Below are 26,950 nucleotides of genomic sequence, written 5' to 3'. Positions count from 1 at the left end.
GCCAGCTTGAGAAACCCAGCCTTAGATTGTGTGGGAAAATTAGTGGGTTTTTTTTAATAAATTCCATGTGGTACTATTATCTTTCCTAGGTGCATTTTAATAGACTTTAATAGTTATTTTCAGTGAAGTTTCTCTGATTTGATTTTTCTAACTTGTCAAAATTATAATTCTGAATTGCTCCCAAATACTATAAAATTATTATGAAATGCTAAAAAATACTATAAAATTAAAATTAAGCAGTCTAGCCTTTATCATTCTGTGTCTGAATTTAGGAGAAACCAAGATTGGTAAGAAATATAAATGAATTAAAACTGAACTGCATGTAATATTAATTGAGGATTCCAAAAACCTCTTAATTTCCAGTTTTCACCTCATAACCAACTCGTGATTTTGTTTTCTTTATAAAACACTGCTTTTAACCCACCACATCATGAAGGCCAGAAACATAACAATGCCCACTGAAAGATAAAAGCATGAGGAACGGTTCCAGAAATGTACCTAAATGAATATAAAGAGGAAATCTAGTGCTCTCTCTTAAAAAAAGCCAGAGTATCTTCTCTGATATACTTTACGGAATAAATGCTTTAAGTGTTTTGAGGTTCTTTTTTCCATATTTTAAACAACAACAACAATTTTGCAGAGTACTTGCCTTTGATAAATTTGTATTATGTTTTATGTGGAACAGATTTTCAACCTTCAATTCAGAATGACATAAAACAGAAAAATCAGAACAGGAAAAAAAAAAAACACATCAGGCCACACTTTACCATTGGTTGTATCACTTAGTTCTTGAAGTATGTAACTCAATTATCCTTTATACTTCTTCAAGTGCATGTCCTTCAAAACATCTTTGTCTTTTTTATCCAACCGTCTTCCCCTCTTAATCTACCACACTGGTGTCCCACTATCCATAATTTTATAAAATAGCACTCTTGCTTTATTATTATAAAATACCACATCTATCCAGAGTAGTTCTATACTGGCTAAGTCCTGCTTCTTATCACCACTTTATTATGTGCCACTGATAACTATCTTCAGAATAGTATCAGACTTCAGAATAGTATCAGGAGTTCTAAGGGGTAGTATCTGAAGTTAGATAGAAAACCCCAAGAAATCATGCTTTCACAACTTTTTCCAGGACTCTATGGCAAGACAGTGGCGAGCACACTTTCAGTAGAAGAAAGCCCAAATGTTCTTCTTCTGACACAGTGTTTGGCAGCTGCAATCACAAAGTCTAAACAGAACTACAGAAAAATCCTCTCGAAAACTATGATTTGCATTTATATAGTCTACATATTCAGGATTTATAAGTGCTAATAAACTCTCTTTAAAATGACATCTCTAGGAAGATTCTGTTTATCCAAGGGTTTGGGAAATAAGAGGTCCTTTGAATTTTTTTTTTTTTTTTGTGGGGAGGGGTCTCAAATCATGGATGGAGCATAAAACCAAGGAAGAGCTTGTGTATACCTGTTCCATCAGGAAAGGAGTAAATACAGTGGCAGGGGGATAGGGAAAGAGAGGGAGATGCACACAAAGCCACAGTTCACCACAGTTGGTGACTGCCTCTAATACCACTAAATATGATGCCACGCCAATTCTAGGATGCTCACCTGGAGATAGGGCTGGCTCAGATTTAATCAGATCATGTATGCATAGGTGTGCCTTAATTCGCAATCTAATTAGAAACTGGGGATGCTCAGGGAAGAGGAAGAACCATGCAGAGACTTGCATTTCCGGCCACCTAAGGTCAACAGAATAACCTCCCAGATTAAAAAAAAAAAAAAAAATTCCATGAAGCAGCAAGGTTTTGGTTGCCTTTTTCATATAGTCTTTTTTTTCTCTCTGAGATCTTTTTTTTAAATTAATTTTTATTGGAGTATAGTTGCTTTACAATGCTGTGTTAGTTTCTGCTGTATAAAGTGAATCAATTATACATATACATATATCCACTCTTTTCTAGATTTCCTTCCCATTTAGGTCACCACAGAGCACTGAGTAGGGTTCCCTGTGCTATACAGTAAGTTCTCATTAGTTATCTATTTTACTTCATACAGGCTTTAACCTTACTTTCCCTTCCTGTTTTTCCTTGTAGCTCTAAGAAGCAGGCCTAACTAACCCCTAACCAAAGCTGTTCACAAAAAAGATAATACCTTATTTTCAGATGTGACATTTATAAGACAATGACATCTGGTTCTAAATTCTCAACCTATTTTTGGCCAAATTGCAAATATATTAAATTACATTAAAATATTCATGTATGAGGGTCATCTTGCCAAGATATTTTAAATGATATGCACATAAAATGTAATAATATTTTATTGCAATAATTAACTATAATGGGTACCAAGGTGTTGGATAATTTCCATTGGTAAGATTTCAGCTGATTTCTTAGAATCATGGTCTTTGCAATGTGCTAAACTGAACATTCTCTTTTTTAAAAAAATCTTTCTACAAACAACATAGAAACAGCTATAATTTTTACTATGTACAATCCATGAAGTTAGAAGAAAATTTGTCAACAAGGTATTTTTTTGTGAGCTTATCCTGAAAGTCACTTAAAAGGGATAGCTGTTCTGGGAAGTTTAGCAAGAGTGTGTCTAGCACTGTTAAGATTGGTATTGTTCTTGACCTGACATCCTATTAGCTGGAAGATGCAGCATCTTTATAAAAAGATCTAATTTAATTTGCTTTAAGTGACCCGCTAAAGAACAGAGTTAGAACTCTTCAAGAGATTCTTAAAACATATAATTCTGATTTTTTAGGAAACTAGTTTATCTCAACAGTCTGGGAAAACTCTATAAAAATCCATGAGACAATCGTTCAGGAATACGTGTATATAGACAGATATTACTCAGAAGTACTGCATGGAAAAAGCATAAAATAAAGAGAAGATAATCTTGTTGTACCAGTCTATTGATATAATTTAATATGCCCCAGTTTTGTTAGGTAAAATCCTACATGCAACTTAAGAACATCTTTGGCAACAGAAGGTCAGAAAAATCTCTCGTCGAATCAACAGAAAATAAAAATATTCTTCGTGCAAAAAAGTCAAGTTTTTTCAATACATTTCAACTTCAAAGTGCACAGATGTTGAAGGAGAAAGTGGACTCTACAAAATGAAAAAGTTCTGCAATTCACACTACTTACCAAGTGAACATTTGAACCGAAGATAAATGGCACATTCCATTCTTTGAAAAAATCTTTTAATTGCCTTTTGCAAGAATCGTTATGTTTGATTCTGGATGTGTTTCAATACAGTGAGAAAGTTTATACTTTGGCAGACACTCTGAGATCTGAGATATAGGTGGAGATTTTTACAAAGCCTCAGCCTCATAAACCAAGTAAATATTATACAGATAATTTTTTAAAGAACAAAGTGGGGGGAAAAAACAAAAACAAAAACCTCAACCTGCCCCAGGAATGTTTTATGGTGTTTTCATCTTGATTCTGGGACATAAAATCTTTGTGGAGTAAAAATTTTGTATCCATCTGTTTCTTGAATACATCCAAGTAATCCCATAATCCATCAAAATGGAATAACAGCTACCTTCACATGAGTCCTGATTGATTGAACTGGTCCTAAAAAGGGTATGCAGCCCTTAACTTTATTACAGTACCAAAATATTTGCTTTGCTGACAGCAAATGCTTGGACCCATTGCAGATAGTAAATGTTCTAAAGAGAGTACATTAAAAATCAAATAAATTTGTTTGTGAAGAACATAAAATTCCAGTAAGGAACTACAGCATTTAATGATCTGGAATCGGCAGCTCCTTTCAAGCCAAATTATTATGATTACTTTGATGAAAAAGGTCATAGCTATCTAATAGCCAAAATAAAAGACAAGCATTAAAGTGGGACACATCATTTAAAAAAATCATTTAATGTGAAAATCTTCAATTTTAGTTTTTTTTACATGCCACTTTAAACTGAAAACAGTCATTTAGTTACCTTTAACAGCCAAATCAATTAAACTAGAGATACTCAGATTATGCTCTGCAAATCTAGCTCAAGGAAAGCACAGAAATGGAGGGTGTTTAGACACATTATAACAGTTTGAAGAAGTGATGCTATGAGTATTGAATCTAATTATTTAAAAACGAAGGTTCATATCTTTTTTAATTTCATTTTTCTACTAACTGATTTTCACTGTAGTATTCTACAAAAAATATACATTTGCAATGAATATCAAATTTACAAAAAGTAAACTCTGTTCCTTTAGGACAGTTAGTGTGAAAAGCACTGAATTAGATAGACAGTTACTCTGGCCAGAATCCCCTGGTGTTAGCAAATTAATTAGTGCTAGAGGTATAACAAGATAAATCCTGAACAAATCAGACAATCAGCTGTACTTCCAAAATGAAATGACTAGGTATGCAGAGTGCAGAGCAAGGGAGCACCTGTATGCAAGAAAAGAGGGGCCTTTTTTAGGTAAACTTACTGAGTACCCAGTACTTAGGTATTGTGAAGAAGCATCTTTCAAAGCATCTGCTTTGAAAAGCAGAAGTCATATCGTAACTATTCGCCAAAATCCAGTCAGTGAAGAGGAGAAATCACATACGGATGCTTTCAGTTACATATGAACATTCCCGCATTAATACTTTATAACTGGGCATTAGCTAGAGAACACGACCAGTCCAGAAAGATACATATAAGCAAAAACAGATGCTGGTTAGGATTTTACAGAATCACTAGTTTATACAGGCAGGGAAATGCACACAATTTAAGGAGAGACCTAAGATTTCACAAAGTATACACCTTAATTTAGAGTTAACTTAATCCTTTACATTTCAAAAGAACTGTCTTACAATTTTTCTACATATTTATTAACAACAATTGTGTAAACTGGCTTAAACCAGTTTACAGAGAATTATTTTCTTTGTAGACGGAGGAACGTTCAGCTAACTAATTATGACAACACTAGTAATAAGTAGTTAATGAACTTTTGGGATTTACTTTCCTGACTCCTGACGGGGTGGATCAACACCAATGTGGCAAATCACACTTTGCCTGAGGCAAAAAGGATGATACTCATCTGACTGCTTCCAAGGATCTCCACAGCTTGTGAACATCTAAAGTCAAAAGGAGTGAGTGGTCCCATTTTCTAGTTTTTGGTGTCTTTATGATGGTTGGCTAATAATAAAACCCAAGGGAGGAAGAATTGTAAGATGGCTCCCATGCATCATCTACTCTACTGGAGTGGGGGTGGGACCTGGGGTCAGGAAGAGCTGTCACTCCCATGACTGTTCCGTTACATGACTAAGGTGAAGAGATTCTGTAGATGTAAGTAAGATCCCAAATCACTTGATTCTGAGTTAATCAAAAGAAAGATTATCGCAGATGGTCTAACTTAACTAATTGAAGGCCCTTAAAAGAGGGACTGGGCCCCCTTTCTGAAAAGAGAGATCTTCCTGCTGGCCTTGAAAGAGTAAACTCCCATGTTGTGAGAAGACCTTTGAGAGGGCCATGTGGGAAGGAAGTGAGGGGTCTTTAGGAGCTGAGAACAAACAGGAAAGGGGAGGTAGTCCTACAACCACAAGTAAGTGTCCACAACCACCAAAGCTTGAAAGAGGAGTAGAAAAGTAGCCCTGGAAAGGAACACAGGCCAGTCAACACCTCACCGCAACCTTATGAGACTTTGAGGAAAGGAACCAGTGAAGCCCTGGCTGGACTCGTCACTGTGGAAACTGTGAGAAAAGAAATGTCCATTGCTTGAAACAACTGAGTTTGTCGCAATACATTACACAGTGTAGAAAACACCAAACTGAAATAAATGAGTCTAGATTACTGAATTCTAAATTTGTTTTCTCTCTCAGTCTTCATATAAGATGCATTTATGAAGATTCTGTCTGATTCGTTTCATTCACTGTACTTTAAACCAGTGATCACGGTCAGTCTTCAATCTCTTTCATTTAGTCTGATTCACATCTTTTTTGCATAAATCTTAAGGATTTAGCTGTTTCTCTAACTTCTCTCATTTAGGAATATCCTTACTAGGAGGAAAGCTAATTAACTGGGCAGAAGGAAAGGCCATATTTAATGTGATTCTGCACACACACCTCTTCCAAACTTTAAGATGCATAATGAGGGCTTCCCTGGTGGTGCAGTGGTTAAGAATCTGCCTGCCAATGCAGGAGTCACGGGTTCAAGCCCTGGTCCAGGAAGATCCCACATGCTGCAGAGCAACTAAGCCCTTGCACCACAGCTACTGAGCCTGCGCTCTAGAGCCCATGAGCCACAACTACTGAGCCTGTGTGCCACAACTACTGAAGCCCGCGCACCTAGAGCCTGAGCTCCACAACAAGAGAAGCCACCGTAACAAGAAGCCAGAGAACCACAGTGAAGAGTAGCCCCTGCTCGCCACAACTAGAGGAAGCCCACACACAGCAAAAAAGACCCAATGCAGCCAAAAATAAATAAATAAATATAATAAATTTTTTTAAAAGATGCATAATGAGCCCTAATATTAATTCTCCTTGAAAAAGTATTTTAAACAGTACAATATAACTGATTTATACTCTTCTAAAAACACTTCATAATATTCATTTATTCCTTGGGTAAGATAGGATTATGTGGTTTTTGCTCATCTTAAAAGAAAAAGCACCATTCTATGTTACACAAGTATCACTATTACTGCTGATATTTTAAAATTACCATTTTCAGACAGTTTGCAACAAGTACTAGAAATATACTGTCAAATGAGAACATCTAGGGCCTATTTCACAGACTTCAGGTCTCACATGACAACAGGCCACTAACATTATTTCTCTGCACACAAGAACGCAAGGTCACTGACTTCCTTATAGATTTCTTAACAGGCCCTTCAAACAGACAAAGAAAGGAGTCTGGTACCAAACCATGCTTGAGTACAATTGGGGAGAGCACAGAGTATTAAAAAGGTAGGAAAACATCAAACTTTAGCACTTTTGCTTCAGAAAGATTGTGAGAGAGAAAACTAAAATGTGAGGGCTGCAGTGGGGCCTTTTCAGAGGCATCCTCAAAGGCAGGGGAGTACTCGGGTACCAAGAAACATCTCGCTTATGCTCAACAGACACGTGACAACTAAGACCTAGTTGTTAGGAAACGGTTGGGCGGTAAGCAATTATAGAAGGAGCTAAAGTCAGGAACTGTTCCTCACAAGATATTACCTAGGTAGGGCCCACACCTAGTTAGTGGTGGAGGCAAACCGGAACTCAAGCCACCTGACTCCACCGAATTCTCCTGCTTCTAATCAAATTATATTTATCCAGTACTTTCTATGTGCTGTGCTTCGTATGAAGTAACATTCTTAATTCTCACAACAACCTGATGAAGTTTTAGCAATGAAAGAGTTAATGTGTTCAAGTTACCCAGCTAATAAATGGTAGAACTGAGCTTTGAACCCACATTATTAACCAACCAGGCAAATTCCAAGAGGGAATTAAGCCCTAAGGTTCAAAACCATCCATTATTATTTTCTCCTCTATGCCTCTAGAATGGTACTAGCCATGAACCGTTTTTCAGAGAACTGAAAAAATCGTCACTCAAACCATTATCTGTGTTCTGTGGTGCAGATGACGAAACTTGGAAAGGCTGCAACCACACCATAAATGGTCACTTTTTAGAAGTACTCGACAGTCACCTACAGGAACGCAGCTTCACTGACACTCAGGATGGAACCAACATCTAATATTCATACATTACGTGTGTGTATATGTGTATATATATATACATACACACATATATTTAGTTATAGTTATATATATATATATATATATAAATAATGTGTTTGCTTGTAATTAAGGCGGGGGTACAGAAACATAAAAATGAAATTGAAAAACAGATACTGAGCATCCTATTGAACTCAGGTTTTAGATCCCTGTGTATGTTATGAAAGCAGACTCTCAGGGGCACATCTACTTCACTTATGGAAAACAACAGAAGGGGCAGGACCAAACCCAAAGCTTGCGACCCTCAAACTGCTCCTCTGTCACGGTCATTTACACCCAGGGACTCAGCTGGCTTCTAGACACCACACAGACAGGTTGTGTCACCTCTGATAATTTAAGGAGATGAATGACCTCATCTAATTATCAGGCATGGTTTGCACTGTGATGAGTTGCCATTCCCGTATGTTTATTTATCACCATCAAGTATTAATATAAATTTTAAACAATTACTCACCAGCCGACCTTAATACCATGTATCAAACCCCCTGGGAACTGAGCTACACAAGCACAATAAAATTTCACCTCATGAAAATTAATTCGGTTTTCTACATTTATATCGACAGGAAAATCAGGTGTTTTGAGACACAACCAAGCATTCTACATGTTTAATTTAGAGCAATCTGCACACACTCTATTGTGCCCATCCTCCTGAGGCTTCACATGGCCCATTTGTTTTCTCTACTAACATTTTCACAGATGCAAATTTAAGTCAATTCTAATCTAATGTTATGGCAAAGAAGGGTTGGTATTTTTAAAGTGACAGACGTCATAAGAATTTTACATTCCTTTCTGTGGCAAATGTCAAAATGACTGCCATAAAAAGGCAGGTTCCTGGCACTGGAAAACTTGCTGCTTCAATGGTTATCATCAAGTTGTACTCATTAGTCATTGGTATTAGTGTAAAGTTTCATCTGAAACATTTCTTCCCTCCACAAATCAATTAAAAGTGTGCAGCAGAAATTTCATTTCAGTTTTATTTCTACCAATAAGAGAACAGTGTTTGTGAAAGGCTAAACTCCATTTATATTATAAAGTGAAGGAGTGAGGTTCAATGAGTGTAACTAATCATCAGTTGGATGAGTCAAACGAAAATTAGCCTTTTTCAGTATGCTGTTGGCAGATTTTTTTTCTGACTTCTGTGTCCGTTACTCAAAATGCAACTGGTCTCAATTTTACTATTCTGTGCTCGCTCAATTTGCAGCGTTGTCTGAAATCATTTTTATAAACATCGTGGATAGATTGCTTTATTCACTTTCAAATATTCTGTCTTGAAGCTGAAAACTTCCATCTTTGACAATGAGAGGTTATCAGTGACAAAGTTGTGACTTTTAAAAATAGACTCAATCTCCTGTGGCACAGATGTCATGCAACAGGTGCTGGCTGAAATGTCAAGATGAAGCACATCAAATCCTCTGTGGTCCTGTTTTCTTCGTGGTCCCTTTTGAGATATAGGCTGTGTCCTGAACCTAGAGACAGAACACTTCACGCACTCTAGTCCACTGCATCTCTTTTCATTTCCTCTTTATGATTAAAGGCTACACAACTTTTTAAGAAGAAACATTTTTAAGGCCTGCTAATAAGCATCCCTTTTCCCATTCATTTCAGGTTTTTCTGAATGAAAACAATAGACCAAATGATAGGTTAGCACAGTAATCTAGCTCACTAACCCTTCGTCATCAATTCATGATCCCTTGAAGGCAGAGAAATCACACGTGGTACAAATAATAAAGCCTGGCCATTAAACAGTCCTTCAAGATTCCCCATGCATCCTCTCACTTGATCCCCATGATATAATACCGTGATTCAGGATTAGGTTAATATTACCCTTGTTCTGCAGATGGAGAAGTTGGACTTAGTGTTAATTCTGCTCTACTTTACACTGACTCCTTTACCCTCTTGGCCTCATTGCTAGCATATGCAGCCAGCCACAACTGGAGCAGGTAAGATAATGGGTGCAAAGAAATCCAGGCTCCTGCCATGTAAGGGCAGCAAAGTACAGCAGCTAAGTGTAGGACTCTAGAATCAAGCTGCTTGGGGTCAAACTTTTTTCCTAAAAAAACTCAGAAAAGTCCTTCATACTCAAAACTTAACCTTCCTCATCTATAAAACAGGGATAATACTTATCTTAAGGGACTGACTTAAAGGTTGGATGGATTAAAAAACATGCAGAGTATTAATTCACAGTGCCTCACATTCAGGAGCTCAAATATGTTAGAAAGCAATATAACAATAATTGAAAGATAGCTGTAATTATTAGTGTCCAGACTTTCTGTGGGTAGAGACATCAAAATTAGCTCAAGCAAACTGTGAATAGCTATGGAAGAGAAAAAAGAGCAGTCACAAAATGGAAATAAATATCCGCCCTAATGCTCCTCATCTCTTGTTACAGACCACAAGGGTGGTTTTTCCACACTGCACTGGGACCAGTGAGATCAAGACTGATTCTTAGATCCGCTGGCATTTGCAATCCTAACCGTTCATTCAGTCATCTTGGAAACTCAGGGAACTGCTGTGATGGCAGCTGCCAGTGATTTTCAGACCTTCAGGAGACCTGAGATGCCTCTGTAAGGGTTGACCAGGGACATGCTTTGCAGGAATATTTGTCAGTGGTTTGTTGTCTTATCAAATTCATTATATTGTTTTTGTTTTTGTTTTTGTTTTTTTACAAGGATCTGTTTCAATTCAAATTTCTGCCCTCTGCTAAAGAACGGACATGAGGTTTGGGCAGGTGGGGGTGGAGAAGCACGGACAAAGTAGGGCCATAAGCCACCCCTATCTGCCAAAAAATTAATAAGTGAATAAGGCTAAACTGCCAAAATCAAGAACTATTTGTTCTTTTTTGGTTTTCTTTTGCTTGATACTCCTGTAACATCTTTCTGTCATAAGCACATACACTTATTAAATCTAATGGCATTTTGCAAAACTACATGGGTCTTCAAGATGACAACCTCTATTTTAAAAAAAGAAAGAAAAGAGAAATAAAGACAAAAGAGAACGAAATGTTGCTGTGTCCAAAGGAAATATAGTGATGTACTAGAGCCTTGTTACTTACTACCAAATAAAGAAAAACTCTGGTCTGTACATCTCAAAATGTGAACATTACTAATGTGCATTTATTACATTTCTGAATCATGTCATTCCTTCTTGAGCATGGAATATATAATTTGGGACATTCCTCCAAAAACATCTCCTGTAAATTAAAAGTGTATCTATCCTATATTCCAACCATCTGCTTTAATTCTCAAGGCTGTTTCATATTTCAAAAGTTACTTTGTAAGACACTGTTTTTCGTCTTGATCCCTTCCTCAGCTGCCTCGGTCAGAACGTTCACCCATCAGTCATGGCCTGTCTCATCCCTTTCATCTCTCTGCCATTTGGTCTTCTCTCTCTGATATGCTCAAATCTCCCCTCTGGTAACACTTATTTAGTTGCCTCTACAACCTCCCCCGCGCCCCAGGAACCTTTTTCTAAGAATTGCTTCTTCCTCTATCCATGGTACTGGCAACTGGCCTGTTGCAGTGCAATACCTCTTAATGAGATTGGCCCAGGGTATGAGAAGTGACCCAAGCTTAGGCAACCAAAATCCTTTTTCCAAATCCCATCTCCTGGTCTCAAATGAATGAGCTACAGATGGTCATCTGGTCCATATTCAGATTACCAACATATCTTTCTTTAGAAGCCTGTGTTTTGGACTAGGATTCTGGTCTCAAACTGTTTGAAAGCTTCAACAAGGAAAATGTAAACCCTCACAGGCATTCAACAACATGAGCGTCAGGAAGCAGATAAAGTCAGTTTGCAAGGACAGAGAAGAATAAGGAGTCAGACAAAGAAAACCAGAGGCTAGAGCAAGAGACAATCCTAATAAAAGCTCCACCCCTTTCTGTAGGTGCTGGCACATCCTTCACCTTGACTCTCATGACTGATCATCCAGCTCCAACTACCACTGAAAAATATTTCCCTTTTTGGTTCAAGACCGTCCTATGGTTTTCTACTACCTGAGATCCCAAATGGCCTATGATAGCTCCTATTCTCTACGCAAAACAAAAGAACGCCAAATCCCTTACACTACCTTCCTCTGAACTTCCTACTCTCTCCCTTTCCTCACACTGTCAAATTCCTTTAAAGAACAAATCTGCACTTGCTGCCTTCATATTCTCACCTGCTCCCAACTCTTCAAGGCAAGAAACCATGCTTTGCATCCAAAACGTTCTACTGAAACTGCTGTGACATCAGCAACGACCTGGTGGTTTCCTTAAAGGGCTCATCTTATCCGATCTCTCTGCAATATGAAGGATCAAGACTCTTCTTTTGAAACTCACCATGCCTATCATAATAGATACTAAATAGATATTTGCTAAATGAATGAATGGACCCATTTGCTGGCTTCAAAGTTACTCAATTCGCCTCCAAATCTGCTTCAGATACATATTTCCAATGGCCTAATAGTCATCTATAGAGACACCACAAACTCAAAACGTCCAACAATGAGCATGTTACTTTCACCCCACCACCAACTTACTATTCCTCCTCTGTGTCTAGTCTAGGAAGTTCAGTATAACATGATCTACCTGTTAAAGAGCCTGGAGCCACCTCCAACACTTCTCTCTTCCTGATTCCCCCATCCCATAACCAACAGCACCTGAATATTTACCTCTACAATATGTTTTATCCCTGCTTTGCTTTCCCACTGCCACTATTCTCTTTAGACCTTGGGCATCTCTCACTCTGGGATGCTGCCAGAGTCTACTAACTGCTCCCATTGTCCCTGCTTAGAATATTGTCTCTTTAATCCATTTTCTACATACTATGGTTCAAAACCTATTAATTTTATTTTTAATTAAAGAAAAGTCTTAGGATGAAAGCCAAATTTGAGTACTCAGAGCTGGGCTACCACAAATGTCCATGTGTTGTGAACAATGCCCAACTCCCCTTTGGGTCAGGTAGGAAGAGAGCTCTGATGAAAAAATTGTATCACCTAGACTCAGACTCACGATTCAGTCCCACCAACATCTCTTCCCACCCAGGAGTCCTATGGCTGACATGAAACAGCCCGGGCATATTTCTTCACCACGTTATGTGCTTTTTCTTGATCACGCTTTGTCAGATTCCACTGCTTCACAATCAGCCTGGAGTTGGGAATGTCTTCCTTGGGGACTCTCTTCCTCAATGTGGATTCTCAGCATGTAGTTCAGTGCACTACATAATTTGCTCTGAATAATAATAATTGCACTAATCATTGAATTAAATTACATTTGATGCTAAAAACCTTTGAAAAAGGAGACATTAAAAGAGACAGCATAAATCAAAACTATTTTTAAAAAGTAAGAGGTACTATGTACTCAGAGGTCTAAATAGTCTTCAGTGTACTACCTAGAAGCCTAGAACCTGCAAGCTATTTCATTTCTTATAATCTAAGGGATGGAATTTACTAATGGACTTTCTTTCTTGATTATTAGCATTTAAGGTTTTAATAAAGTGTTATACTAATATTTCTTATCCAATGAACCATTTTCCCAGAGTTATATAAAAAATAAGAATGCTTAATTGCTTCTATTTTTTGAGCTCTAGACAATTTTACTGTCTTTGATTTCTAAGGTGAATTTCCATATATGAATATTTAGGTCTCTAAAAACAAGGTCCAGTAAACAGCATTTCCAGGATAACCGAGCTCACATGGAAAATGGGAAAAAAGAAGAAAATAAAATAAAGTAAAGCAAAACAAAACAAAATAAAATAAGATAACTAACTGCCAACCTTTAGCATCTTTAATGTAACTTTGCACCTCGCAAATCTGAGGGCCCCGCTGCTCCACTTACACAGGCATCATTCCTCACAGCATCTCCACCATAACGCCTCTTTTTTAAAAAAAAATAATGTATTTATTTGTTTATTTTTGGCTACGTTGGGTCTTTGTTGTGGTGTGCAGGCTCATCATTGCAGTGGCTTCTCTTGTTGCAGAGCACGAGCTCTAGGTGTGTGGGCTTCAGTAGCTGTGGCACGTGGGCTCTAGAGCACAGGTTCAGTAGTTGTGGTGCACGGGCTTAGTTGCTCCGCGGCATGTGGGATCTTCCTGGACCAGGGCTCGAACCCGTGTCCCCTGCACTGCCAGGTGGATTCTTAACCACTGCGCCACCAGGGAAGTCCCACGGCCACAACACCTCTTGATTAGTTTTTTTGAAACAGATTTTCCCAGTGTGCATAAGCTCATTTATTTTACTGAGCCATTCCTCCTCTGACCCTCAAAATGAAACATCATTAATGTCTAACCATCCCTTTATATAGCCTGACAGAGGAAAACCTCAAAAGCTCGCTTCACTCTTTCCCCAATTATCCCCACAGTATGTGGGCAAATGTCAAAGGAACAACAGTCTAGGCCGTTTGACAATTTTGGTGAAAGTGTTGATAATGTATTATAGATTTATCTATGCATCAAAATCCCTCAACAATTACCCTATAGAGAGAAAAATCTAGTAGTAAGAGGTCCCCGAAACAGTGAGTGAAGATTCAAGTGAGCAGGACCCAAAACTGAGGTCTGGTCACAGGTAACCTGATGGAAAACAAACCAAAACTTTTTCTCCACTTGACTTGATGTTATGTACCAATAATAATAAACTATGGTGAATAGTAATTGTGTGTGTGTGTGTGTGTGTGTGTGTGTAAGAAAGAGAAAGAGAAGAATTACTAATTAATTATTTGAATAAAAGAATTCAGGAATTATTTTTCAAAATTTGCCAGGAGACTACTGTAATACATTTTTAATTACTCAAGGAGAAGAACTTCAGATAAACAGTAGGATTATCCCCAAATCTGAATCATTTTAAATGGGCAACACCATTATTTTCCACTGCCATCATTTCTAGCTTAAGTTGTTCTTCCATTTATGATATAGAAGTTAAAATGTAACTGAATTTTTTTAATCCAGCAGAAGCATATGGTTAAAAAAAAAAAAAAAAACCAGCAGAAGCAAATGTTAAAATAACATTTAGCCAGAAATATCCCACATTCATATTCAAAGAGAACTTTAAATATTGCTTCATATATAACAGCCTGATTCTGTATTATTGAAATTAACTATAAAAGTGTGCCAGTTTGTTGAGGCCACAATGTCAATTTTTTCCTTGTTTATAATCTTGTTAGAATCTATATAAATGGCAAATTTTAAAGGAGCAATGGAATTGAGCTACCACAAATTAGATAAAGTCTATAAGAAAGAAAAACCTAAAAGTTTAGGTTTTACAAACAAAATTTTAAAACCTGTGCACGTTTATCCTTGAATCCTAAAACATGGTGTGTCTAATATTTAATTCTTAAAAATTTCAAAGTATCCCTTATCTAAATGGCAGACATAAAATTGCTTAGTATGCAAAGATGTTTTAATAAGAGCCCAACACTTCAAGTGCAATAGTCCCTTCCTCATATTTGTTTTGCTTAACAGACTGCAAGCCTATCTTCAGAACCACGTTTCTGTTGTTACTCATCAATTATGTTAATAACTTGTCCAACAGGACCTGAACATTTTAAATAGCTCATCTGATTCTCTTGAAAAAATTATTCTTAAATGCTGGTGTATAAAAATATTCTGAATGAGATTTACTCTCCATAAACAGTTGTGGATTGGCAGAGAGCTTTCAGCATGCACCTTTGTTAATAACCTTACCGTACTCATGTTCTTCTACCCTAGCAAAACACCTGAAGAAGTTTAAAAATAAATACGTGTGTGTACACATATACATACATAGAGAAAGACATAGATAGACACACAATATTATCTAGTAAATAGAATACTACAGTAAGATAAACTAGACAAATTATATAGTGATGCAATGTTAACATATTTTGGAACCTCAAGGAAAAGGCGGTAAGTACAATATTTTTCACAAAGTGCTATCACTTTCATCTCAGTTAACACTGAAGTCAATCACTATTTTTCCTTAAACTCTGTAAACAATATGACACAATAATTTCCAGGTTTTGTGCACACAGAAGAAAACATGAACCATGTGTAAGCTACATGGTTGACTATCTCGGTGCAGTTCCAACTTTATTGGAAAGCAACCATATGAAAGCTTAGGGAACAGTTGTGGTACTATGCACAAATAGTCCAGGAAAAGAAAGACTCACTCACACAGTGTGACACGGTGCCTGATACATACCATATGCCTTAGGTAAGTGTGCAATAGATGTAACAGAACAGAGGTCATTCCCCATGGTAAGCAGCTTACATGCTTTTTGAAATACTAGGATAGACATCTCTTTTATTACAAATGATGGAAGGCTGTCACTTTAATAACAATAAAATGTTACTCTTCAGAAATACTGAAACAAATTCTGATTTTTTTTTCCAAACTTCCATCTAAGTATGCTCATATCAGAGTTGATTATGTCCACACATGGAAGACACTGGAAGAAATCAACAAACTGGACAATATGCCTAAAATATTTCACTTTAACCATTTAAATCCCCACTTTTTAGGCTATAAGTAGTTTGACAACACATGTTAGGTACAAGATGTGAATTCAGAAGAACAGATTACTTTCTTGAATATTTGCATCTGTATTGAAAAATAAGAAGAATAGAAATTTCTATGCATGTGCTGAATATACAAATACTCCAGAGAACACATTAATTTAAATAATACAGTTTGTTATGGGCATGGTTTTTGGTATTATTTTTTAAATTCCTAAATGTATTGTCATTTCTTATGACTATATACTTCTAAATGTAAACAGTAAATTTGAATACATAATTTCCACGTGTTACTTATGTTTCTGAAAAACATCACCATGTGTAAACCCTAGAAGGAAGAGGATTTTATGATGTTATTTTTATCAAAGTTGGAGAAGTATTGGAAAGGCGTCTACAAAGCAAGGTCTCTTTGAAGAAAGAGAGTGGTAAAGTTTTTACCTATTTTCAAAATGAACAACTCGCGATAGAATCTGATTTTATATGTATTTATTAAATTAAAATTAAATTGGTGAAAGCCATAGGAAAATAAAAAAGGCACATTTTATTTCCTTTTTTAAACCATAATAAGCTTAGATTCTTGTACCTTCCCAAAAATGTTTCTTTAGACTGTATCCATTTCAGTCTGCCTAATGCTCAATCAAATGCCTATCCAAACAGCTACCCATATAACCATGTATAAACATTACTAAATTTAATATCATGTTACTACTTGTCTGGAAGAATATATCTACTGTTGCATATTTTAAATGTACACCTGTGGAATAATAAATGTTGTCATGTGGTTAAGCTGATGAAAACTAATCAAAGGTCTGAGAAAAGGATTTATTAATGTTCATTGTTTTTAGGTTTTATTTCACATTTAATACTGTATCTCATATTTTATCATAAGGCACATTTCCTTCTCTATGTTGTACGTGAATGAGAATAATTATATCACTCCTAACATATGAAAAAGATATCCATTCCAAAGTTATGACAGAGAATTTATTTTCTGTAGACTTTATACGTAAATTTGTCTAATAATAGAAAAATATTTATATCCTAAGCAGTCAAACCCCAAAGTACTATTCTTTTATGAGATTTTATGCTTATTTTCTGTAGATACCAGTAATTCTTACTGATATATTTATCCCATTATATAGTTTAAATATATTAAAATTCCCATATACCAAAGGGCTCCCAGCCAATTATTCTGGACTGATTGGCATCTTGATACGACTGAGATAAAAGTTTAACATGAATAGTAGTTATAACTATGTGCTTTTTTAAAAAACTGGATTTGTAAATAGATTCTAAAATTAGGAGCGACCGATTTAAATTAACATTACAATACTGGCTACCATACTTATTATCCTGAGTTTTAAAATAGAAGTGTTTTCACACATGTGCCAAGAAATTATTTCTAAAGCAAGGGAGAATTCCCTTTAGAAAACTACATTTTAAACTATCAGTATGACATGTGCGTACTATAACATGAAAATGATGTTCTTTCCACTCATATACAAACCAATATTTACTAGGTGGCTGCTACCAGACGGCATATTTATGTTTCACACCTTATTGAAACAATCATTGCCAAAAGAAAAACCTAACCTGGAAAAAGAATTGTATCAAAATTCCTTCCTTCGAAAAAAAACCCAAAAAACAGTTTCTTTAGTGTTACCTCTTAGAACAGTTTAACTACTATTTTAATTCAGAATATGCTACATGAGAATGTATGTTAAACCGGAGAAAATTAAAGAAAATATTTAGAATGGTATTTATGTTTTATTATAATACTACTTAAGCCCTTAATATTATTGTAAACATTCTAAAAAAAACAAAAACAAAAACCTTTGTATTACTAATTCTAATTCAGGTCCCACTCCCATGAGTGCATAATGAATTTTATACTATGTTGGTGGCATATTCTTCCTCTTCTGATGATAAAAACTTCTTACATTACTTTTTCTGGAGAAAATAAAATTATCAAAAAACCAAAAGAATTTACTAATGATTTCCAGAGAAATGTATATATAGAAGCACAATAATTTGCCTTTAGTGACACTATAATCTTTGTACTGAGTTTTTAATGAACTTGGAATTTTTCCCAAAGATTTGAGATTTATCCGGATAAATTCTCTGCATCAACTCTTTTCTTGCAAGAAAAGTAAACAGCACTACATCTTAATAAAATTAATGCTGTATTTTTTTTAATTTCATAAAGTTTACTCAGAAATACAACATGAAGTACAAATGTCAACTCTCATTTCTCCTTTCCTCAGAAGGTTACTAACTTTTCAAAAAAAATAAAGATGCAGAAGCCTTACAAAAACATTGCCAATACTTCCTAAAAGAGACTGACTTAGCTCTACAAAATCTTTTGTTAAGCTTTTTTACAAAATAATTAGTGTTTCATATTATTTGAAAATATCTTAAATTTTCATTGTTACAAAATAAATGTCAAATCCTTTCAAAGAAAAGAAACTGTGGCTTCCTAAGTCCTATTTTTGCCCACTATTTATTTTCTTTCTTGTCTTTAGTGAATTTCTGACCATGAAAATTGAGCTATTTTAATTTTAGGAAAACATTTATTGCAGGTGTCCTTCTTACAACAAGGATTCTTCTATTAATATTTTAGCATGGTCTGTTCAGGCATAAAAAGTTGTATTTTGTAGTATCTTAAAAAGTCATAGTTTTCCCCAATAGTGTGTTGAAGCATTCCCTCCAAATGAGAGAAATACTGATAAATTGTCAGTTAAAAATAACACTTTAAAAATGTGTAAACTGAACACATTGACTGCTTTAAAGCACCACTTCTTTGACACAAAATGCAAGCGACTCACTTGAGTTCTAGCTTTACAGGCCAAGCTACAAAGAGACTAAAGAAACAAATATATAGAAGTGTAATTTCTTAATAAGAGTGCATAATTTTGAAGCATCTTCTGTGTAATTCTTACTCTTTTCATGTTTCAAAATATCCGCTTGGAACATCCTGCCAGTTACAGGAAGATCTACAGATGGCATTTACCCTTGTGCTTCATAACAAAAAGGATCTGCAATCATTTTTACGGAAGATTATCTAAAAAGGTACATGACTGTAAATCAATGACAAAAATATTAGACACTCCCCTTAGCCGGGTTAGAATGTGCATCCTTCGGATTCTTGCACTGACACCTAATGTAATAAATACTTTAAGCTGAACCTTAAATAATAGCTGCAGGATTTCAACTGGTAAAGATTCACGGTTAGTATCCACCACCAACTCCAGTATTCAGCACTCAGCCAACAAAGGACAACAAATAATTCCCAATAGCAAAAATACCGGGAAGGCTACCTTGGGCTTTGTTTTTGTTATGTAAAATTCATTAAAGTGACTCATCCACTTCCGATTACCTACTCTTAGAAGCTTTAAAGTAGCTTCAAGAACCAAAAAAAAAAAAAAAAAAATGTTTTCCCAGAATGCCTGATAGGCTATTCCGTGCATTTAAAAATATGTGTATATTTATATGTGCCACTGACTTTGTCTTTTTTCCAGCCTAAAAGAGAATTATTATTTTTCATTCCCTTCCTGCCCTGTGACTATACAGCTACCTTCAAAGAGTCTATTTCCAGAACAGCAGCGAGGTTTTTTTAAGCTATTTTAGAAATGGTAAAAATAAGAGAAAATTGCAGTAGACTCTGGAAACAGTCCCTCCCCCAAAGAATAGGTTCCATTCATTCTAAGAACAGGAACCGCGTGTCCTTCGGCACTTAAATGTTTCAAATAGAGGGTGAGGGAGGTTGGGTGGCACGGCCCCGGTACCTGCGAGTCCCTGGGGTGGACAGCACCTCTACCGCGTGAAGCAAGCACTCCTCTCATCAGGAAGGCTGTCGAGCGCGCCCAGTAATTTGGTATCCAAACGAGTTTGGATACCACAGCAATTAGCGAGCATCCCAGAGGCCAAGTGCGGGGAAAGTGCGGGAAAAGTCCACGCTACCCTGGCCAGCCTGCAATTACCTATGTGCAAAATACCCAACCCAAACACAACTTTTTATAGGACTGGGTTTGATGAGAGCGGGTATCTGGCTGGAAACTTTTCCCACAGTACAGCTAAACTCTTTTAAGTCCAAGGAACCCTTTTAGAGATGGGCTGAGGCGCCGCGAGTCTTCGGCGGACGTTTCCCAGGACAGCCCGGCCCCGCCGAGGCTCCCAAGACGCGGGTTCGGTGCGCATTCCGGCGGCGAGCAGCGCGCACCTCCCGCTCGGCCTCTCCAGATCCAAGTCCGGCTCACTCCCCACCCCCAAGGGCACAGAAGCCCCTCAACTCGGGAATGGAGCCCGCGCCGGGCTTCCGCGGCACCCCTCGGCCCGCACTCCCCGCCCTGCCCGGGCACTTACGTGACGGCCGAAGGGAACGGCTCCTCAGACGAGGGGCCAATCAGCAAAGATTGGAAAAGTGTCAGAGTCAAGGCCAGCAGGCAGCCAGCAGCCATCTTCGCTATCGAAGATCAATCTCGCCTCCCTTCCCAGCCTGGGGAAGGACCGGTGCTGGAAACCACGGGAGGAGAAGGAGCACGGTCAGCCCAGACCGCGGGCGTCTGAGGGCCGGCGCGCCCAGGGCCGGGACCGGGACGCGGGCTCGCGCCGGGGGCTGCAGGGGCGAAGCCCGGCGCGGGGGAAGGGGCGGCGGCGGGCGGACCCACTAGCGCGCGTCGGCTGCTCGGCGCCGCGGCTGCCTCGCCGCCGCCGCCATCAAGGGCGACTTTGGAAACAGACCTGGGCAAGCCCGCCGGCGCTCGCGCTCTCGCTCCCTCTCGGTTTCCTCCTTGATTTATTCCCGCGATTGCCGTGGAGAAGGCGGGGGCGGAGGCGGGGGCGGAGAAGGGGTGACGGCACTGGGAGGGGTGGGGTGGGTGGCTGCAGGAATGGGGGAATGGCAGGCGGAGAGACTTGTGGCAGAGAGAGAGAGAGAGAAAGGCTCCGTCTGGCTTCTCCGGGCAAGTCGGAGGGAGGCGGCTGGGGGTGGGCAGCGGGAGGGCTGGGCGTCAGAGCAGTCGGGCGGAGACGGGCCGGAGCAGCCCTCCATACATGGGAGAAAGGAACTCCCAAAGTCGGCGCCGGCTTGCCCCAGCCGCCCGGCGCGCGGAGGGGGAGCGGAGCCGGCCCCGCGGGCCTCCCTGGGGACCGCCAGCCGCCCGCCGTGTATCCACAGGCTGCAGGGGCTCCGGCCGAGCACTTGGCTCGTGGCTTTGGGGGCTATTTTTGCCCAGGCAGGCAGCGTTCCCCCGGCCTTTCTCCCAGACGCAGAATCCACCGCCTGCCTAGGAATCATGGAGAAGTGATTTGACAACAAATGTAGGAGGGGTTTGTATTTGCATTTTAAAGCACCACTTTTGACTCCCTACCAGGTGGCACTGTTTATCTGCCCGGGAGTGCCAAAGGCTAGAGCCTCCGGCGTGGCTGAGTGCCAGTTGTGGCGGCGGGCCCACGCCCAGGTACCGCTCATCTGGCAAGACAGAGCCTCGGGATAGGGGCTGAGGACAGTCAGAGAAGGACCTGATGCTGTAAAATCCTCCTAGCCCTGCCGTGTGGTAGGACGGGGTGAAGGGACGAATTCTACACCCAGGGAGCATAGTGCCGTGACAAAGGCTTTGTAACTACCTCCAAAAAGTCCCGAATGCCCTGGTCTGGCCAGTGGGCTGCCCTGCCTTGACAATATTGCTACAGGACGAGTTCACTTTGTCCCGGTGAGGGCATGAAAAGGGTAAGCAGCAGGAACAGGTGGCAATTTGCAAAACCCCTGAAACATGGAGGAGGAATTAAGAGAGGGAGAGAGAGCTAGAGAGTAGCAGTCTGCGGACCAGTTTCACCTCCATCCCCAGGAGAAGCAGTGGCAGGCGTGCCCGGGCCTTCTCGTAGGAAAAAACAGAAGGGTCTTGGGTTAGGCCTCTTCTCCCGACCACACAGGCCTCCTTCAGGAAGGAGCTGATGTACCGGGTGGAAAGGTTTCCTTGAACATCTTAAATTCTTAAGCCCCTCGTAGTAGTATATAAGAGCACTTTTGACACCATTCCTGATGAAAAAAAAAAAAAAGACATCTTGCATATGCGTAAAAGGTGTCATTATGGGGAGGCCGTCAGATTTTTAATTAGTCTTTCTTTAGTTTCAGGAGAGCTTATGAAAACAGAAGGACACTTATTAATTCGTAATTGATTTTCCATCTCTCTAAAGGCAACCTCCCCAAACAGGGAAGACTGATAGTACTTACTAGCAACGTTTTAAAAGGTGATGCGATTTTATGATTCTTGACCCAGTGATGTTTCCCTCCCCTTTACCTCTCTTTTGTGTGTGTGTGCCTTATTTGTTTTCTTTACATTCTCTACATCTCTATCTTGCTCTCTGTTTCCTTCTTCTTACTCTGAGTGGCCTCACAAAAGGCACCCCACTGTGACTTGAGTTTGTTTTATGCTAAGCAGAGAGAGTGTGGCCGCAGGAGCTAGCATATGAGAGATGAAGTGGGATGGAATGAGATTGAGAACTTGAGCTCAGATGGATATTTTAAATAACTGAAGGTAGCTTTCCACTCCAAAATTAGAGAACTAAATAGTGAAGTCCAGCTTTTTTTTTTTTTTTTTTTTTTAATGATTCAAAAGCAGGTTTTCTTCCCCAGCCTGGGGATTAAGAATGGCAGAATTAGCTGCCCATTACTGTCTACATGATGTGTTGGTATCATAATAGCCACACTGCAGAAAAATATTATATTCTGTCAATTATTTCAATAATGACTTCAGACTTCCTACTAAGGTACAGCATTTCCAATTTTATATGTTTAAGAGAAAGAGCTTAAGGAATAAGAGGATGTAATAAAGTTCTAGAGAAGGTAAGACAGGCTTCATTATTAACTTTGTTGGCCTTTGAGCCAAATAGCAATTTCTTTGGATCACTCTGATGAAACACTGTGTTCTCTAATATCTGAAGCTGTTGAAGAAAGATATTGCTTCTACAGTTCTTTCTGAAAGGGTTGGTTGTCAACTATAAGCCTAAATCATTGCTTAATGCTCTGTTTTGAAGTTTGCCTTTAGTTGCTTTCTATCAACCTAAAGCTTTTTTTAATGAGGATATTCAAAATGTGGCTTTGTTTCTTGTGTATGAAAGGTAAACCAAGACCATTTTCACAACATAGCATTATGTGTCTATTGGATTAACCATAGCCTTCCATAATGCACTGTTTCTGTTCAGTTCTGTTATTTTGGAAAATTCCATGAAAATCAGATCCTATCCCATTAATTTTAATAAAATTTTATTAAGTCACCAAAATTTGACATTCAAGATAAAATGTTTATAAATCATAAAGATTGATGACAAAGCTGGAATTATGGGCTGTGAGCAAGAAGTGAAAAATCAGTATCTACTATTCATTTAAGAGGAAATATTCTGATAAAGATTAGTTAAGAGTTACAGATGTTTGTATTTAATCATTTCTTTAATAAAGTTTAAAGATCTCATGCAGAGACTGACTTTTACTTATGACATATTTATGATCTGTAACTTTTGTCTGACTATCAATTGTTATTATATGTAAATATTTAATCTGTTCATATACATTTCATCTTTATTAATTATTTTTATTATAATTATATTATATTATATTATATATAATGTTATAATATATATAATATATAATAATATAATTATATTATTATTATTTATTGTATATTTTATTAATTATTTATTAATTATTAATTAATTAATGATAAATTATCATTTATTCATTTATTAATTAAAAATGAACTAAGAACAATATGAACATAATAGCCACAGAATGTTCCCTATTACTCCCTTTTTGTTTTAGGTTATACTATGCATATTGGTAGCATAAAATTCTATTGATAGTTCTGTTGTATTTTTCTGTAAGTATTATATATAAGCATACATACATTTTTGTATGTATGTATGTATAAGCATGCTTTTTATTATTTATTTTTCAGTACATCAAATTAATTTCTTCAATATTTTGGATTAAAGAATAGGACAAAGCAACTCTAAAAATGGCCTCTCTTTTTCCTTTTTTTTTTTTTTCTCTCATGTACAAACACAGACACAGACACTAGAATGGAAAATAATTCTCCTTGGCTAGAAAAGTTTTAAAGGAAATGATGAATTTTCTAGCTTTTTGGCATACCTTAAGAAAACTAAGGGAAAAACTGTGACAACAGACCTTATTGTTTTATATGCAAATACAGTAAATGACCTGTCTCTGAGATAAATGTATACTGAAGAGCCACAATCAGAAATACTTGTGATTTGAGGCCCTGTCATGCTTCTGCGCACACACAGATGTGTGCCGAAGAAGGCCAAAGTTAAAGACAAATGGACAGAAAGCTTCCGTTATCTGTGTCCTTGGGGAATATTTTCAGGACATGGGAATACGAAAGAAAGCGATTCAGAAGCTTCAATTCCCAGGAGAATTGTTAAGAAAGTGTGTAGTGGTTTTTAAGTCAGCATTCACATTCAGTACTTTTATACTAAATCAGCACATTGAGGCCATGGTAGAAAGCAACACAGAAAAGACACTATCTTAGATAACAAATATGGTCAAATATTTCCTAAAAACAAGACATATTTAGAAGACATTTTTGCTTGGCCTGAATAATACAGCTATTGACAGATACCGCTTTAAGCTTCTGAGGAAAGAAATGCCTTTTCTAAATGGACACAAAGTAACACGAAAAAGTATTTACTGGAAGTTTATCATTTGCCTTTCAGAGTCTCGTATTGGCAAACTTATGCTAACTTAAGTATGAGAGAAATTAGCTCTTACATTTAAAATACCATATCTGCAACAAGCAGTAGTTTTTATGCTATTCTGTTTTTCAATCTCTGCTAATCATAGAATGTTTCATTCATTTTTCTTTTATTTTTGCTCTTCCTCTCCTCCCTCAGCCATTAAACCCAAGCATATCTCAGAAAAAATCAGCACCTACAGTATGACTTTCCATTAAAAACAAACAAAAAAACTCTAGTAGACTCTAAAATCTAGATTTCATAGTAAGATCCTTCTCCATAAATAGATGTGGAGTTTTGTTGTTGCTGTTTGAATTGTAAGTTATAGCACAAAGTATATGGAATTCATTTCCTTAGGCCTACACTGACACAGGGAAGTAGTGAATTCAGTTACTTAAGTATTCACTAGCAACAAAAATGCAATGGGAAGTAGTTAATAAGAGATAGATAGCAACATTTGAAATAACAAATACTAATAACTGTTGACACTCTTTTCAGTTGTTTTTTGTTTTTTGTTTTTAATTTCATGGATGCAGATATCCATGAGAGAGAAAGGAAAAGATCATTTTTTGATATGATTCTCCTGAGACTAGGTTTTTAATATGCTTTACACAAAATAAAACACCATTATAGCCTAGCATATTTCTATAAGCATTTGGATATGTTAGGAATCAAATTCACCTTCAGTACAGATACATATAATTAATTAATTAGATGAGTGTCCATTGAAGCACCACAAAAGGATGTTCCTAGGAATTTCTCCTTCTGCAGTAATGAGCATGGGAGAGAAAATAAAAGAGCAGTCATTTGATTTTGGAGCCATATATTTTAGACTTAGGTGATTAAAATGCCTACTGTTATTACAAAGAAGACATGACAATCTGGTCAGTAAACTTAGAGTTAAAATCTCATATTCCACTAACAGATGACAATGATACAATCTCTTTTTTACTCATCTATCACAAATGGGAGATAAAAACTTCTAATTTTTGTATCTGGAAACAATGGAAAATCAATAGAGCAAACATTTTTATATAATAACATTATTTTCTTCAAGATATATAAGGTGGTGGGATATAATTTCTAAGGGTTCCTGATAATTTGGGGAAGAAATACTGTAATGCCTAATTGGCTGAAGGATATTGTCATATGCTATCAAATGTTCTATTGTTTTTTTCATAATTGAATCAGTAATATTTCAACATTTTATACCTTTAAAACTAAGAACAGAGATTTGAACAATACTAAAGATAGCCTGCATTATGTACAATTTCAATTTATATAAATTGATTTTTCTCTTATTCAAATTCCTTAAACTTTACTATAAGGTAACTTGTTCTTTACGAATATGATGCTCTTAATGTCCAAGCTACCTAGAAGAAAAGAATTGATTTCATAAATTTGCCAACCTGAGTGACGATAGTCCAAAGTAAAACAGTGAACTGAATCCTGAGTTTCAAGCTAAGCCTGTTTATTACCTGGATGTTACTGCCAGTTTTTCTGTTACATAGAGATCAATCTGTCTTTTGCCAAGATGTCATTCATTTTGTGGATAGAATTTATACTTGTCAGGATACTTGCAGATTAATTTTCCTAACTTTAAACCAAATGCATAACTTTAAAATATCAAATGAATAACTTCAAAATGAAGATCTTTGTCTTTATAATATTCTAGTAACATTTCATAATCTAGCTGCCATTGATAATGATATAATTTATTTAATTACATCACTCAAGTGGTTAGCAGTCATTATTTGTAATAAGAATAAGCATGTTTTTTGTTGGGAGGACTTGTATATTCACACATCTCTGTCTCTTTCTCTGTTAGTACGTGAAAATTCTTTATATTCAAGACCTGATGTTTCTCGAAAAATTATGAGAGTACTTTTGGATTTCCTATATATTGGACTGACTATACATTTCCTTTAAACTTTTTTTCCTCAAAATGTGTAACACTTTTCACTTTCAACAACAACAAAATACTTATCAAAGATGAACTGTCATCATAAACTTAGTTACAACTCGAT

At 37.3% G+C, this 26,950-nt stretch overlaps 1 protein-coding gene across 3 annotated transcripts in view; it reads right to left on the bottom strand.

Moving 5' to 3' along the window:
- Positions 1-21,158, bottom strand: part of CACNA2D1 (calcium voltage-gated channel auxiliary subunit alpha2delta 1) — a 505,032-nt gene extending 483,874 nt beyond the window's left edge. Inside the window, exons 1-2 of one of the 3 annotated variants that reach the window (XM_060107476.1) lie at positions 20,916-21,136; positions 20,538-20,687 (exon numbers count right to left, since the gene is read on the bottom strand). In XM_060107476.1, the coding sequence (XP_059963459.1) occupies positions 20,538-20,632 (95 nt within the window). In that variant the 5' untranslated portion in view covers positions 20,633-20,687; positions 20,916-21,136. Of the gene's footprint in view, positions 1-20,537 lie in introns of all 3 variants that reach the window. The other 2 variants (XM_060107477.1, XM_060107475.1) reach the window with 2 other exon arrangements.
- Positions 21,159-26,950: the final 5,792 nt, after the last annotated feature.

The sequence above is a fragment of the Mesoplodon densirostris genome, chromosome 9 (genome assembly GCF_025265405.1).
Source record: "Mesoplodon densirostris isolate mMesDen1 chromosome 9, mMesDen1 primary haplotype, whole genome shotgun sequence".
Lineage (NCBI taxonomy): Eukaryota > Metazoa > Chordata > Mammalia > Artiodactyla > Ziphiidae > Mesoplodon > Mesoplodon densirostris.
This window is presented reverse-complemented; position numbering and strand designations above follow the sequence as displayed.